This window comes from Ciconia boyciana, chromosome 7 (genome assembly GCF_034638445.1).
Source record: "Ciconia boyciana chromosome 7, ASM3463844v1, whole genome shotgun sequence".
NCBI lineage: Eukaryota > Metazoa > Chordata > Aves > Ciconiiformes > Ciconiidae > Ciconia > Ciconia boyciana.
In genome coordinates this window covers 2,519,463-2,534,161 of record NC_132940.1, presented here as the reverse complement: position 1 = coordinate 2,534,161, position 14,699 = coordinate 2,519,463, and the positions used below count along the sequence as shown (strand labels likewise).

At 39.0% G+C, this 14,699-nt stretch overlaps 1 protein-coding gene across 7 annotated transcripts in view; it reads left to right on the top strand.

The window, feature by feature from the left end:
- Positions 1-14,699, top strand: part of LEPR (leptin receptor) — a 45,517-nt gene that overhangs the window by 18,789 nt on the left and 12,029 nt on the right. For 6 of the 7 annotated variants that reach the window (XM_072867444.1, XM_072867448.1, XM_072867447.1 and 3 more), the window contains 11 exons: positions 390-534; positions 3,403-3,699; positions 3,873-3,990; positions 7,001-7,200; positions 9,301-9,449; positions 9,695-9,851; positions 9,942-10,024; positions 11,332-11,548; positions 12,697-12,876; positions 13,444-13,539; positions 14,087-14,189. In XM_072867444.1, the coding sequence (XP_072723545.1) occupies positions 390-534; positions 3,403-3,699; positions 3,873-3,990; positions 7,001-7,200; positions 9,301-9,449; positions 9,695-9,851; positions 9,942-10,024; positions 11,332-11,548; positions 12,697-12,876; positions 13,444-13,539; positions 14,087-14,189 (1,745 nt within the window). The remainder of the gene's footprint in view (positions 1-389; positions 535-3,402; positions 3,700-3,872; positions 3,991-7,000; positions 7,201-9,300; positions 9,450-9,694; positions 9,852-9,941; positions 10,025-11,331; positions 11,549-12,696; positions 12,877-13,443; positions 13,540-14,086; positions 14,190-14,699) is intronic. The other variant, XM_072867449.1, reaches the window with a different exon arrangement.

Here is a 14,699-nt window from a genome sequence, read left to right as displayed (position 1 = left end):
TATCTTTCTTTTTGGATGAAATGCTAGATTCTGTGAAATCTAAAGGCAAAGCTCTCTCCTTTCAGTAAACCCCAAATTCCATGATACATGCATATATGTTTAATATTTATAGCTTTTATTAGTTAATTGCTTTTTCTGTTGCTACCATACAACTGGCTGTGGAATAAAAAGCAGCTGTCAATTAGCAGTCCATAATGAAATAACATGTTTTCCACAGAGGTATGCAACCTCCACCACATTCAAATTTACAGTAAATTTAAAGAAGAAAGCTTTTTTAACCCAACTTGCTACCTAAAAAATACTCTCTAGACTATTTGTTTTGGTTCCCTCTGTCTCTTTCTTTTTCCTGTTTCATTATATGACAATAATGGCTTCTGATAATCCAACAGATGGTTCAAGTTGCTCTAGAAAGCTCACTGGCCATAGACAATACACTACTTGGTTCTTCATACTTAGTTCAAGTGCGATGCAGGAATCGTCATGGTCCAGGGTTCTGGAGTGACTGGAGCACACCATATAATCTCAACTTGGGAGGTAGGTCACGTGCAGTCACTTATGTGCAGTAAGTAGTTGTTGGGGATAGAACAGATTTCCCAGGTTTTTTTCTTTTGTGGAGTGAGTATTTGCGAGCGTGTGTTACCCAGGGAGGTACAGTATGCATGAGCTGGGCTGAAAAATCCTGTGGAAGTTCTTTCCCCTTCTGCTTCTCTTTCTGCATGGCTTTGCCTGAGATTTTGCTCTTTCCTTTGTACAAGACTTGCATTGAAAGAGTTCTGGACTAATGCATGTAGACTGCACAGTCAGCTCCATGACACCTCCTTGTCTGGCCCTGTTGCTTGCAGACTCAGAAAAAGCTCTTTTTTGAAGAGTTTTTCCATTTCAAAAGACAGTTGGCAGCGTTTAACCTCTACTCAATACAAGATTTTTCTCCTATGATTTCTCTAACTTTTATTTTAGTATGAGGCTTTGTAGCTGAACTAAAAGCGCAGAACACGGTTTTGGGTTTGTAGATTTAACATAATCCATCTTGGTTTGTAATGCTGAGGCCCATTCATAAACCACATAATAGCCTCAGTCAGTCAGTTTGAATGCATGTGGCTTTAGTGTTAAGCATATAATCTTATATACTGTAATCAATTTTCTACCCAAATAAGGTGAGTTCCTGACATGTTGCACACAGTAAGAGCTCTCCAGCTCTCCTGGACTACGTAAAAGGCTCTTATGATTTGATGAGGTCCCTTATATCAACGTAGCTCCTGCTAAAATAATAGCTCATAATGGCTCTTTATTCATGGTCAGAGTATATAGGAAGGGAAAGAAATGTTATTTGGCAAATCTTCAGTCAGTTATCAGGATTGCTGATTCGCTTTGCAGATTGAGCTGGTTTGGGTCAGCCTAAAGATGTCAGGATTTTTTGCACTGTATTTTTCCATGCTCTGCTTATGATTAACTGGAAATGTTTTGGTCTGTGTTGTCACAGGTATCCTCTGAACTATTACATGACAATACTAGTGCCTTATCTGGGCGCTTACACGTACAACTGCTTACTGAATGCTAAATACTGTAATGTCTGTGCTTAAATCAAGTACCAAGGAAATAACTAAACTTTGTAGAAGGAGCTCTCGTCCAAGAAAGCTGAAAATACACAGACTCTGTTGGCAATTGAGCGTGAAACACAGGATACCTGATGTATGACTAGAGGCCTAACTGGCCCATAGTCTTTTGGATTTATATCTATATATATAAAAATTAAAAAAAAAAAGCGTGTGTGTGCATATATATATAGAACTACATAGCTTTGGGAATTTTTTGGGGGTAAATACACATGTTCTCTCTCTCACATACACATATACTAATATTTTCAGAAAGGGTTTGTGAGTGTATTGAGAAATATGGATGTAAAAGAGGTGCAGTAGATACTGTTAGATTATTTTTTTATTAATCCTTTTAAGGGATGTGTAATTGTATTAAACATACATCTCATCAGCAAAATGACCCCGTTGTGACAAACCTGATGGCAGCATAGAGGGATTAATTTCTCCACTGCAGGAAGCTCAAATTGGCGTATGGCCTCCGATGGCCAAAGATAGGATGAGCCAAGGGAGGAACAGTGGAGCGTGCAGCACAGCTGGGAGCAGCGGAGCAGCTGGTAACAGGAACACTGCCTTGCATTCACGGAGGCACATTAACACTGGAAGAGTACATACTGAAATCAGGCAGTTATATTTTTGTACATTCATGTTCTGGTTTATATTTAAAATGAAAGTTTGACAATGACAATATTGTAGGTCTGCTCTGCTATCTGAGAAGGCCTGTATTTTGGAAAGATCCTGAAAATATCTGACGTGGTTCCTGAACGACGGAAAGCAAACCTGACCTTTTAAGGATTTTCATGCTGGCTTTGTGTCGATCTCTGGCAAACTGTTCCTTTTCAGCAGGTGTATAACACCTGTAGCTTCCCTACGTACCTGACTGATTGAGGCTGAGCTTATGCATGTTTACATGCTTTGCAAATTCAGTGTCTTTATGCCTAGGTGAATTACTTACTGTATCACTGCTACTGTTTGGAATTAACTACACTGCTGAGACTGTAAACAAGTTTTTGAGACATTAATCTCCTGCTGACTTCAATAAGAGCAGGATTAGTAACTCCTGGGAAGCTTGATTTTTATTTTTTTTTAATTTTTTTTTTAAATTTTTTTTTCAACCCCCCCTCCCCCAGCTCTGAATAGCAATTATCTCAAAATAGATCTTCCAGTATTACAGTAATGCTTCAGCTAGCATATGATTTCAACATCCTTGCAGGGTTCAAAGGGTTAGATTTTTTTCTTTTCCCCCTCAAACCCAAACATGGCTCTTCTCTTATTTGGATCTTCTCTCACTTTTACCTGAGGACAATTTTACAATTTTAAAATTTGTGGTGTACGTCTTTGTGAGATGAGTTACAGAAGCTAAGCCTTTCTAGGTTGCAAGTACTTGTTGCAGTATTTAAATAAGCTGACCTGATGCCTTAAAAAAGTGGGCTGAGTAAAAAGCAGCAGTGTTAATCTAGTTTCCCAGGATTTAATTCACAGGAGCCCATATGATTCCCTGTTTCCCTTGTGCTGCTGTGTATTGCTTTCACTGTACCCTGCAGTGATTTTCTGCTAATTTAATTCCTGTTTGCCTGAGGATATTAAAGATTATTTTTATCAGAATTTACAAACATCAGTTATGGGGGGAGACAGTCAAGGGCTCATTTCTGCCTGTCTCCCCTATAGTCATTAATAATAATTAAGAAGTAGGAAATTTAGAAATACAACTGGATGATAATAATATTCTATTGACATATGCTTTTATATTTTTTTGTTCAGATTCTAATCTCAATGGATTTTTTTCCCTTTTTTTTCTCCTTCTGTGTAGCTGAAGTCCTGTACTTCCCTCCTAAGATACTGACCAGTGTTGGTTCTAACGTTTCCTTTCATTGCATCTATAAAAACAAAACCAAGATTGTAGCGTCCAAGAAGATTGTTTGGTGGCTGAATTTAGCAGAAGAAATCCCAGAAAGTCAGTATACGCTTGTGAATGATCGCGTAAGCAAAGTTACTCTTTTCAACTTGAAAGCAACAAAACCTAGAGGAAATTTCTTCTATAACGCATTGTACTGTTGTCATCAAAATAGGGAATGTCATCATAGATACGCTGAATTATATGTAGTAGGTAAGGCTCCAGATGATTTTAAATTACAATTTTGGTGCATTTTAATAGTAAGGTCAGAATATTTCCATTTTAAACTCCAGTTAGCTTTTATCCAGCAGTTATGACTTGTAATGCATGTTTTTTGTATAAACAATTATATCTTTATTAATAAACTTTCAATGTGTTTTAATTAGATGTGAATATCAATATCACATGTGAAACGGATGGGTACTTAACTAAAATGACTTGCAGATGGTCTGCAAACCCAAACACATTGCTCCTGGGGAGTTCCTTGCAGTTAAGATACTACAGGTATGTATAGCTTTTAATGCACTCTTTATGTTTGGAAAGCGTTGCTCTTGAAATACTATTACAGCAAAGAATTCTGAATAGATGTAATTATAAAATGTGCTCAGTTTCTGTAAGCTGGACTTTTTCCCAACTGGAACTCCAGAGATATTAACTATGTGTGCAGAAAGGGGACCATAGATAGAATCATAGAATCATTTAGGTCGGAAAAGATCTTTAAGATCGAGTCCAACCATTAACCTAACACTGCCAAGTCCACCACTAAACCATGTCCCTAATACCCGAGTCTGTAACATGGATTCTATTTACAATGTTCTTCAGCATTTATAAAACCTGTAGATGTGGTTTGGAAGCCAGTTCTCTTAAAGTAGATGTGTTTGCTTGTATCAGTTATAAAAATTCTTCTTCTAGTTGCTCGTATCTACAAATTGTAAGGAAATAAGGAAAAAAACCATTCACAGTGAGAGTGACTGAGTGCTGGAGCAGTGGCCCAGAGGGGCTGTAGAATCTCTGTCCTTGGAGACTTTCAGATCTCGACTGGACAGGACCCTGGGCAACTTCATCTGACTTTGAATTTAACCCTGCTTTGAGTCAGAGGTAGGGCTTGGGACCTCTTGAGGTCTCCATCCGACTTTCGATTTTTCTGTAATTCTGTACCTTTTTTTCTCTATACAGACAGTAGATAAAAATACAGGGATGGAATTTAATTCATTCCAGACGGAAAAAAATCTTGCTTGTAAAGAGAGAATCAAATCTTAGTTGATAAAGGGAATATTGCTTTATGAAGGTAGCAACTTTGGTGGCTAGAGCAATTCTTAGTTTTCGTGGGTTTGGTCAGGTGTTTTGGCCTAGCTTGTTTTCAGATAGGTGGTTTAATTTTGTCTGTCTTGTGGACAGAGCAGGAGAACTGGGGTGTGGTGTGGAGCAAACACATTGTTTGCAAAATACAAACCTGATTATTAAATCAGTGGTATGATCATCCTTATCTTCATTCATGTGCACAAATAGTGCCTGTGATAATATTGTTTTACCATGAAACTAAAAAATCCTTTTGAGTTACTAATATATTGAGCTTGAGAGTTTCCTAGAACTGTGTTAGTCTTTATATAAACAAGACAGACAGACAACCCTTCTTGAGAAAAAATCTTTAGTTTTACTGCTCTGCTGGACTGGATATACAAAAGTTTTGGCAAATGAGCTTAAATCAGCCCTGAGGGCCTAATCCTTTGGAAAGCTGGACTGTCTTCTCTGTTGGAGGTAGATTGAAGTTTTGAACTATCATAGTACCGAGGTGAATATTTCTCAGGATTTTGTGGACTAAAGTAATAACTGGAATGCTTGAGATTTCAAGTGGAGGCTTTTAGGGCAGGATTAGTGACTAGCTGACTGCTAAGGTAGGTTTTGTTTTGACTGTCTTCACAAATATGAATGTAATGAGTGTCCTGCTGAGCAGGGAGCTTGAAATAAAAACCATGCTGCTCTTGCCACGTTTTTCATTTCCACTTTTTTACTGTTCAGGTTTAGCTAAAAATGTTGTTTTCTAATACGAAGTGATAATCTGTACATTGGTTACAGTGTTCCTGCTAGATCAAACAGTGAACATTAAGACAGACTGAAAATGCTTCCAAGATGCTAGTATTTATTGTGATCTTTCTTTTTGGTTTGGTTTTTTTTTTTTGGTTTGCTAATAGTAAGGTCTGAAGTGGGGGGGAATCATGGGGGGGGACCACGTGAATGTACTCACTACCAAAAAGTTGAAGTATAAGACGTTTAAAAATTTATAGTTATGAAAACACATCTGCAGAAGATTCTGTTGCATATTGGGAACAAAAATACAAAATGAACTTGAATGTTTACAAGCTTGAAACCAAATGAAATGGTCAGGTTTTTTAATTGCCCAAGCTTGATTGTAAGAGGCACCATAAATGCGCTGGAGTCACTAGTATTTACTTAGACATAGACAAGTCCACAGGATGGAAGTTGGAAGTTAGATGTGTTGCATCGGCATCAGACACGTCAGGTTTTCCAGGAGGACACAGCTATTCTTCTTAGTTACTGATGCAATCACATTTTACAGATGAAATCCAACGCTCTACAGTAATGTGGTGTGATAGCTTTGCTGTTGGTGTTTTGTTTTGATTGGGTTGTTACTACATCTTCCTCTACAGTCAGTGCTGCCAACAGAAACAGCACAGAAATGATCATCCTGTAAAAACAGAAAATGCTAAGCTAAACCTTCAAAGCACAAGGCAACAGTTTAATCAGTGTTAGCTATGTTGACAGGAAGAGGAGACATTCAGCTAAGTGTAACTTTTGTGGTTCAGTTGAATAACTAATACCGTATCTGGCCACTCTTACCACAAGTCTGAGCTGTGCAGAAGCTTAGGAGAAATGTGAACACTTTCCTTTCCGTCACCAATAAGATATCCAGTGCCATTTTATCCAGAGTCCAGGTCTCCTCTCTTCTGTTGCCAGATGCGATACTGACTATATGTGGGATTTTAATACCACCCTCCAGAATTGGTATTTTTATGTGATTTCCATCTCCTGGAGACTTCACTGTACATGTCCGATTGGTCCATGTGGCAGCTTTCCTCTGGGTGCCAGTTGGTATTTTGAAAGTCATGTTCCCGCCTGGAGATCTGTTTATATGTTTATTGCTAATACATACCACTCAGGTAACATGATTTATGAGTATTTGGAGATGCCTGCTCTTGTCGTACCTGTTTCTTCCTGTTGTTAGTCTCTTGTCAAAAGACTTTGCACTGGGGAGAGCCTTCATGTCCTACTTTTTCCGGCTAAGAGCCAAAGCTTTAAGCAGGAACACTGCAGTGCTATTATCCATTTAGTGCAGACTCAAGTTCAAGATCTGTCCAAATAGTCATCAAAAAACCCCAGATGGTTCCATTGACACCATTTGTTTTAATTGCCTTCAGAGTTCTATTTTACTGATGCCATGAGCAGCTTATAGTTGCAATGTATTGTGAACCTTTTTTTTTTTTTCTCTTTTAAGGAGCAGAATTTATTGTTCTGACTTTCCAAGTACTTCTCCAAAATCAGAGGTGAAAGAATGCCATTTACAGAAGAATCATTCTTTTGAGTGCACATTTCAGCCTATTTTTCTTTTATCTGGATATACCATGTGGATAGAGTTTAAGCACTTACTAGGAACACTTGAATCCTCACCAACTTGTGTCGTTCCAGCAGATGTGGGTAGGTCAAGATTTGTGCACATCTTTCTTCACTTGTGACCTTGGATTTCATTCCTTATATGGTGTAGGTAAAGTACTTCTTCATAGCATCTTAAATAAATGAGATTCTGGAAAGAACATAAAAACACACGAACTTTGATATTGTCTTCTAAAAGACATTGGATTAAATGTTATTTCCATACATTTTGCTTGGCACAGGAGCAGATTGTAACTGCAGCTAATACCTATAAAATGACACATCTAGTTTTGCATGTTGATCCTCTTGGGTGTTTTGCAAAGACATCTACAGAAAATGCAAGTATTATATTTAAAAAGACAGTCTCACTTGTACGATTCTTGGTTATTTAATTTTTCTGAAGTCTTCAATTAGTTGTTAAGTTTATACTTGGATACAGTGTAGCACTATATGTATTACTTACACAGTTATATATTCGTTTAAAATCATAGGGACTGTTCACGCTTTTGCGTGCGTTCGCAAAGTTTCTTTTGTGACACATAGAGCACTTACTTAAATTTGTGTAAAAGCAAGAGGCAGAAACAGTGTGTGAGTGTTTCCAAACCCTGCAAAATGGGCAGTCTTACCTGGCGTATGACTCAGAGCGTTCACTGGACTGTGTATTTTTGGACCCAAATGTGAACACATGTAGAGAGAAGACAAGGCAGCTAGACCACAGAAGTGCTACATGAAATAAAGCAGAATAAAATACATCTATTATGTGCATGGGGAAGCATGCATACAGAGAACATAAATTAAACCAAACTATCCTTTGCATGTCAAAGTTTAAATAGAGTAAGCAAAAACGAATGTCACAGGAAGGAAAGGCAAAGTTCAGTGCATTATTGCTAAGTGGGGTATGGGAATTATTATTGCTATTATTACTATTAATTTGGAGGCCTTGTGGTTTTCAAGGTTGCTCCTGTCTAGTTCAAAGAGGATTGTTTGTGCCTTTTTGACAAGCAAGTTCGGCGATTATCAGAGAACTATTGGCAGCCTTGGGCATCAGAAAGGAGGGTGGTGTGAGGGATGGTGGGTAGGGATCCTGCACTTCTGCTGCTTAGACAATTTGCCAAGAGAACCTGGCACCTTGTCAGCATGGCAGCTGTAGTGGTAGTCTGTCGGGCACGTCTGTGCTCACAGTTGGCTGTGCTCTTTTGGAGAAAGGTGGTGGCTTCATACAATGCTGCCCAGTGAGGAATTCTAGCAGAACTTTAGAAGCCTGGTTTATTCAAGTCATCACTTTAAATAAAAAGCAATGAATAGAATTGACCTACACTGGATGCAAGGTGCTCTGTATCATACTAAACCAAAACGTACTTATTCTAGCACCACCCAAAATTTAAAGCTTATTTCATTTTTTTTGTTGTTTTCTCCTCACTTACCATCTGATTAGTCAAAACAGGTGTATTCTAACTTTGCTTTGTTAACAAACTAGGGCACTGTGACATTCGTGTTCAGTCTGCTGGAGAACCTCAATTTTGGTGGAATTTCCTATGAGTAAAATAAAAACTTAATGTAATATTTCCATTAATCGTTGCATAATGTCTGTCACCGTCCTTTATAGGAGCTGCCTGTCTGGGCCACGTGTGCTGCTACTTTCCACAGTGGTGCACCTCATTTGTGCCAGGCTCTATCTTTTGCTGTTTGTAGGGGAGGTACCGGGTACTAGCACCAATATAAGCTATTGTGGTTTAAATTAAAATGAAATGTACTGAAACTTGCCCATGGTTGGTTTTTTTGTTTTGTTTTTTTTTTTTAAAATAAAATATATATTCTGTAACAAACTTTGATTGTGATATTTCAGCTTAAGATTTTCTCTGGTGATTTTAGTTTGGGTCGAAGTTGGAATGAATTTCCTGTTAGACAAACATTGCCTTTCTCAGTCAGCAGTGCTTCTCTCCGCAGTGAATGGGCCAGCCAGCCTGCATTGGTGAATTGTTATGTTGGCATTATAGTCCAGCTTTACTTGGAGTAGCAGAGGCCACAGTGTATTACCTGCCACCCTCAGGACAGAAGAAAGTAAACCATGATGATTGGATTTAATGAGATGTCAGTGCAGCCGTTACAGTGGGGTTTTTTTCTTTTTTTCTTTCAATTTTCTAGTGAAACCGCTTCCTCCCTCCAACGTTAAAGCGGAAATCACCAGGAATGTTGGGCTGCTGAATGTGAGCTGGACAAACCCAGTATTTACAAACAACGATCTTAAGTTTCAGATTCGGTATGCTGTGAACAGGGAAGAAATTGCATGGGAGGTACTGTCTTTTTTAATCTAGTTTGAAGCATGAATTGTTGCAGTGTTGTCATTTAGTGTGTTAACTGGTGTTTGTGGAATTTGTGGCATGCAATGAATCACAGTTATAAGCATTTGCGTTACCTAGCAAAGGAATATTACTGATTAGGCCCCTTTCTCATTGGAGTCGGTTTCAGGAATTTTGACTCTAACAGATGCCTAAACAGCCTTTTGCTCTTACTCTAAATATTTTGACTTCTGTTACAGCTTTATGAAGTTTCAAATGCACCAAGATCAGCTGTGATAAAAGTTCAGAAACTTTGTGTTGAGTATGTTGTTCAGGTCCGGTGCAGAGAACTGGATGGATCAGGTTACTGGAGCAACTGGAGCAGATCAGCCTATACTCTTGTAAAAGATATCAAAGGTACGTGTGTTTTCAGAGTGCACTCCGATGGTCTGTCCCGTTTCAGACTGAGGTGTGACACTGTTATTTCAAAACTGTGTAATCTTGCAGCTCCCTTACAAGGCCCTGAATTTTGGAGAATTATTATTGAAGATCCGGCAAGGAGGCAGAAGAATGTTACGCTCCTGTGGAAGGTGAGAACCATTACCTTTTGGTCTTTCGCTTTGATCCAAAACCCATTGGTAGAATTGCCAGGAGGGGAGTGTGATAAGCAGATACTGCCCTGGGAGGCAAACTTGGGACTTCATATGCAAGGCACTTGGGATGTGACTTCTTTTGTGTTACTGCCTCTTGCTTGGCTGTCTTTCCAGCAGCTAGCTGGCACACATCGACCTGATTTTGTACCTTAAGCATTACCAAGTTTATAGTCACGTAGTAGGACAGAAACTTTCCTAGTGCTGTGTGATTGCTCTGGATGAGCAGGTAGGTGAGGCTCAGCATAGACGTACACTGGCAACAGGCATGTTTCCAGACTTGGGAAGCTCACAGGCCAGCCTTCTGAAGTTCGCTGATTTTTGTACAGTGGACCCATCTGAGGTTGCGGTCAAATTGTTCTTGCGCAGGTCCAGTTGCATGCACCACAGTCGTGTTGAACTGCATGTGGGGCTGCATCACAGCCGTGCGGAACATCCCATTATTCCTGAAGTCTAATAGTCCTTGCTACTTCAGGAGAGCACTCAGACCTCTGGGCAGGCTGCAAGCTTCCTTGCCTTTGTGCCGAGACCAGGCCTGCTGTCTGAGTTGTACTAATGCAGCTGAAGTGTCAATGCTGTATGACACGCTCACGTCAGCCTACACTTTCAGTGTTAGTTGTACAAATGCTATGAAACGGAGACTTAAAACGCAGTTTGTTCTAAGACTCAGAAAAAAGAATAACATGGAATCAAAGACTGTAAGTTATAAGGAGACGCGTAGTCTTCAGCTGCCAAGTTCTGCCGACTGAGATCTCTGAGCAGAATGTGCCACTGACTCCGAGACAGCTGCCTGTATAAACACCACTGCAACTGCACGTAAACTGGGCAAAGCTATGTTAAAAGGCTAATGCAGGGCAGAGAAAAAAAGTACATCGGTGACTGCCCACTCCTGTTTCTCCATGTTTAGTACGCAAACAGTCATCTGTTCTGGTTTTGCAATCCTGAAAAATGCTAACATAAAACAGTGAGTTACTACAGGAGTCTGAAAGTTGGTATTTCCTTGTCCCCCCTGCCCTCCCTTCACTGGAAAGATAGCAAGTCAGTGTGTCCGCTCTCAGAGAGAGAGACAGAAGAAATTAAGTCTTTAAATGGACTACACTGCCTTTGCTAAAAGGACAGTAGCCAGTCTATAGAATATCTTTACTGGGTCATGTTTTCTTAAAATTGGAGCGGTGCCTTCTGCCCAAATAACATTTGCTTTTGAAATCAAAGACTGGGAAATTAATTAATGCCAATGTTTGCTGCAGCCACTGATGAAGAATCACTCATTGTGCAGTGTGAGCCGATACATTGTAAAGCACCAGACATCGGGAAACACCTCGTGGTCAGAGTATGTTGATAATGGCACTACCTGTTCATTTCCATGGACTGAACACACACATACCATTACAGTTTTAGCCATGAATTCAATCGGAGTTTCTTCAATTAATTTTAATTTAACTCTATCACAGCAAATGAGCACAGGTAAGAACACCAATTAGTAACCATTCTGAGATGTGGAAAATGCTGGGAATCCTTGTGATGCTTTTGGACAAAGCTTTTTCTGTAATAAAATTCCCTTTGTTAGAATAAAAAATGTTTTATGGTGATACGTTCAGCTGCATATGGGAAACAGATTCTGTATCTCACCAACAGAGCTATTTGAAAAATGACATTTCCATCACATGAAAATCTTAATGATCTTTGGGTTGGGAAAAGACTCGTCTTTAACTGGGCTGTCTTACCTCCACTGACAGAATATAAAGAAATTAATCAAAGAAAAAGAAAATCTTTCTGTAGAACTGATCTTTCATCTACTTTGTCTTGGGAACACCCAACATTCCTGCTAGGGAATGTTTTGTTGTTTCCAAAATGAAATACGGTCTTGTTTCTCTGGCTGCTCACCTGACGGGCTGCCAGAGTACATAGTTTTCAGAGGTTTGGCTTTGCTTCCTAAGCAGCCTCTTCATTGATTCGGCTGCACTCTGCTTTATTAATAAAATAAAGGCTATTGCTTTTGAATACTTCAACTGTGTAATGTGCATATGCAAATATATGTTGTGGAAACATTACTGCTGTCTATTCTTGGAACTTTACTGCTGTAATGCAATTTTTAAAGCATTTTTATGGATAAAATTCTTTCTGATATTGTGTGTAAGCGTGTTCTGGAAACCCTGTGGTTGGTAGCGTATGTAATGGGAAGCGTTTGTCCGACAGGGTTGTTATCTTGGTGTATTACTTAGAGAGGTTCAATAGGATTTAGCTTACAAGGCTCTTAATGTGTGTTTACTAGCTTCATGTTTACAGCTCAGTAGCTGTTGATAATTTTTTGGTTAAGGAGTGATAATTAAGGAGGTGCACGTGAGAATCAGGATATTTGTTTGATGTCTGGTAAGAAACTTGATCTATTTCGTGTTCGGGACTAGTTGGTGTAAAGCAAGCTTTATGTGAACTAAAGATCGGGCTTTACTATATAGAAGATAATTCAATAAGTAAAGGATAAACTGCTGAAACCATAGCAGTCATTCACACGCATGTAGTTTGTAGTATACACCTCTCCTGCTAACCCAGCTCTCAGCTCACCTCTCTCTGAGCTCACGGAATTCACGGCTGTTTTCTCCTTGTTCTGTCAGTGAATGTTGTGCAGTCGCTTAGCGCTTACCCAGTGAACAGCACTTGTGTGATTTTGATTTGGACGCTTTCACCGCAAATATATGTAACATCTTTTGTTATTGAATGGAAGAATCTTAACAAAGAAGAGGAGATAAAATGGGTGCGAGTTCCTCCAAATATTAGTAAATATTATATTTATGGTGAGTGTGCATTTGAAAATATAATACATTATGTTAATTGTTATGGAACAGAAAAATGTAGCATTACTGAGCTGTCGGATTCCTTTTTCCCCCTCTGTTTCTGATGGCTTTTATGGTAAGGACCAGTAGAGCAATTCTTGATTATCATTAGAGGACTGACTGTAAAGGATTGACTGTTGCATTAATAATCAGGTTAAGAAAGAATGAAGCTCAGGAGTGTGTTCATTTTTTGGCAATACTATAAAATTAGTTCTGGAATATTGAGTACACCAGCTAATTATCTAAGTTGATATGTGCATTCCATTTGCATTTTGGCTTTAATCTTAGAACTTTTTACAATAGCTCCATAAAGGTGTTAATTCCATCACAGAATAATGCTAGGTTATCCAGTATAGATTAATAGTTTGAATCTTCCAGTATTAAAGTATGTATCTATAAAAGATGGCTTTCATTATTCCCCTCTCTGGACTGATCTGAACTCTGATATGTGACCAGAGCCTCTGTGGAGGTAATTGTGTAAAAGTAGGATAATAGTTTTGATTCAAAAGGCTGATTTCCTCTTTCCAGATCACTTCATTCTGATTGAGAAGTACCAGTTCAGCCTGTACCCTGTGTTTGCTGGAGGAGTTGGCAAATCCAGAGCAACGGATCAGTTTACCAAAGGTGACTTAGAGGATCTTTCTCCATGTTGTTTATGAAATAGGAGCTTGTAAAAGTAACTTTTAAATGCAGGAGAAGTCTGTATCTTATCAGAAAAAAATGTCAGTAATAAAAGTAATTGTAATATAACTATAAACGGTGATCGAGGCTTCAGTTGCTTTAATTTGAAAACTCTTTGTGGGATTAGTGAGGGACCTGAATTCCTGTGCCTCTAATTTAATAGCTGAGATCCTAGGTCCCTGTGACTCTTCATTCTTCAATTGTGGACTGTTCTCTTATTTCATATACTCTGATTTCATTTCTTAATAGCAAGGGGGCAGTGGGCACCTCCCACAGGGATGGAGGAGTCACCTCAGTATTTAAAAAAAGTCCTTCCTTTTTGTCTATTTGTTCTCAAGGTAAAGGTTTGTTGATGTGCAAGGAAACTGTTTATCAAGTTTGTTTGTGTTTAAGCTGTTTTTTCTACTGTTTGTTATTTCCCTATTGCAAACTATTTGTTTGCAGACAAATTATTTTACTGCATTGTTATCTGAATTCCTTTTATTTCCAGGTGGATATGAAAATGAGAATAATGCCAGCCTCTATGTGGTTCTGCCAATAGTTATTTCAACCTCAGTTCTGTTGCTTGGAGCGTTGCTGGTTTCACACCAAAGGTAAGTTGTTCACTATCATACAGAAGTCCCACAAGGCCTTTAGAAGAAGGTGATGCAGCTTAGATGATGCCTGTCTGCTGAACTGGTGGGCAGGGTCTTTCTGGGGAAAGCTGGGAGTTATTTTTATCATATATTTGATGTACTGTACTGAAAGGCAGTGGACTCTGAGGAATACAGCACCAAGAATTAAAGTGTCTTGAGTGCACAGGCTCATTACCTTGTACAAGTCAGACCATTGCCCTTTCGGGTCTGGTGTCCTTGCAGTGAGATGATGATCAGTGCTGTTCTGTTTTCACTGGGAAGCATCACTTCAGCCTGTATCGCATACTCCTTACTTCTGCAGAGTGATTTGTGGGCAAGTTAATGAGGATCATGTGCTTTGAATTTGTAAAGCACTCTGAGTTCCATATTTAATTGTCATCACAAACTAAGGTCTGAAGTAAAAGCGAATTGAAAAAATCCCTCTGAGTTTTGTGGAGAGTGGGTTGGGGTCATATTCAGCAAAGAATG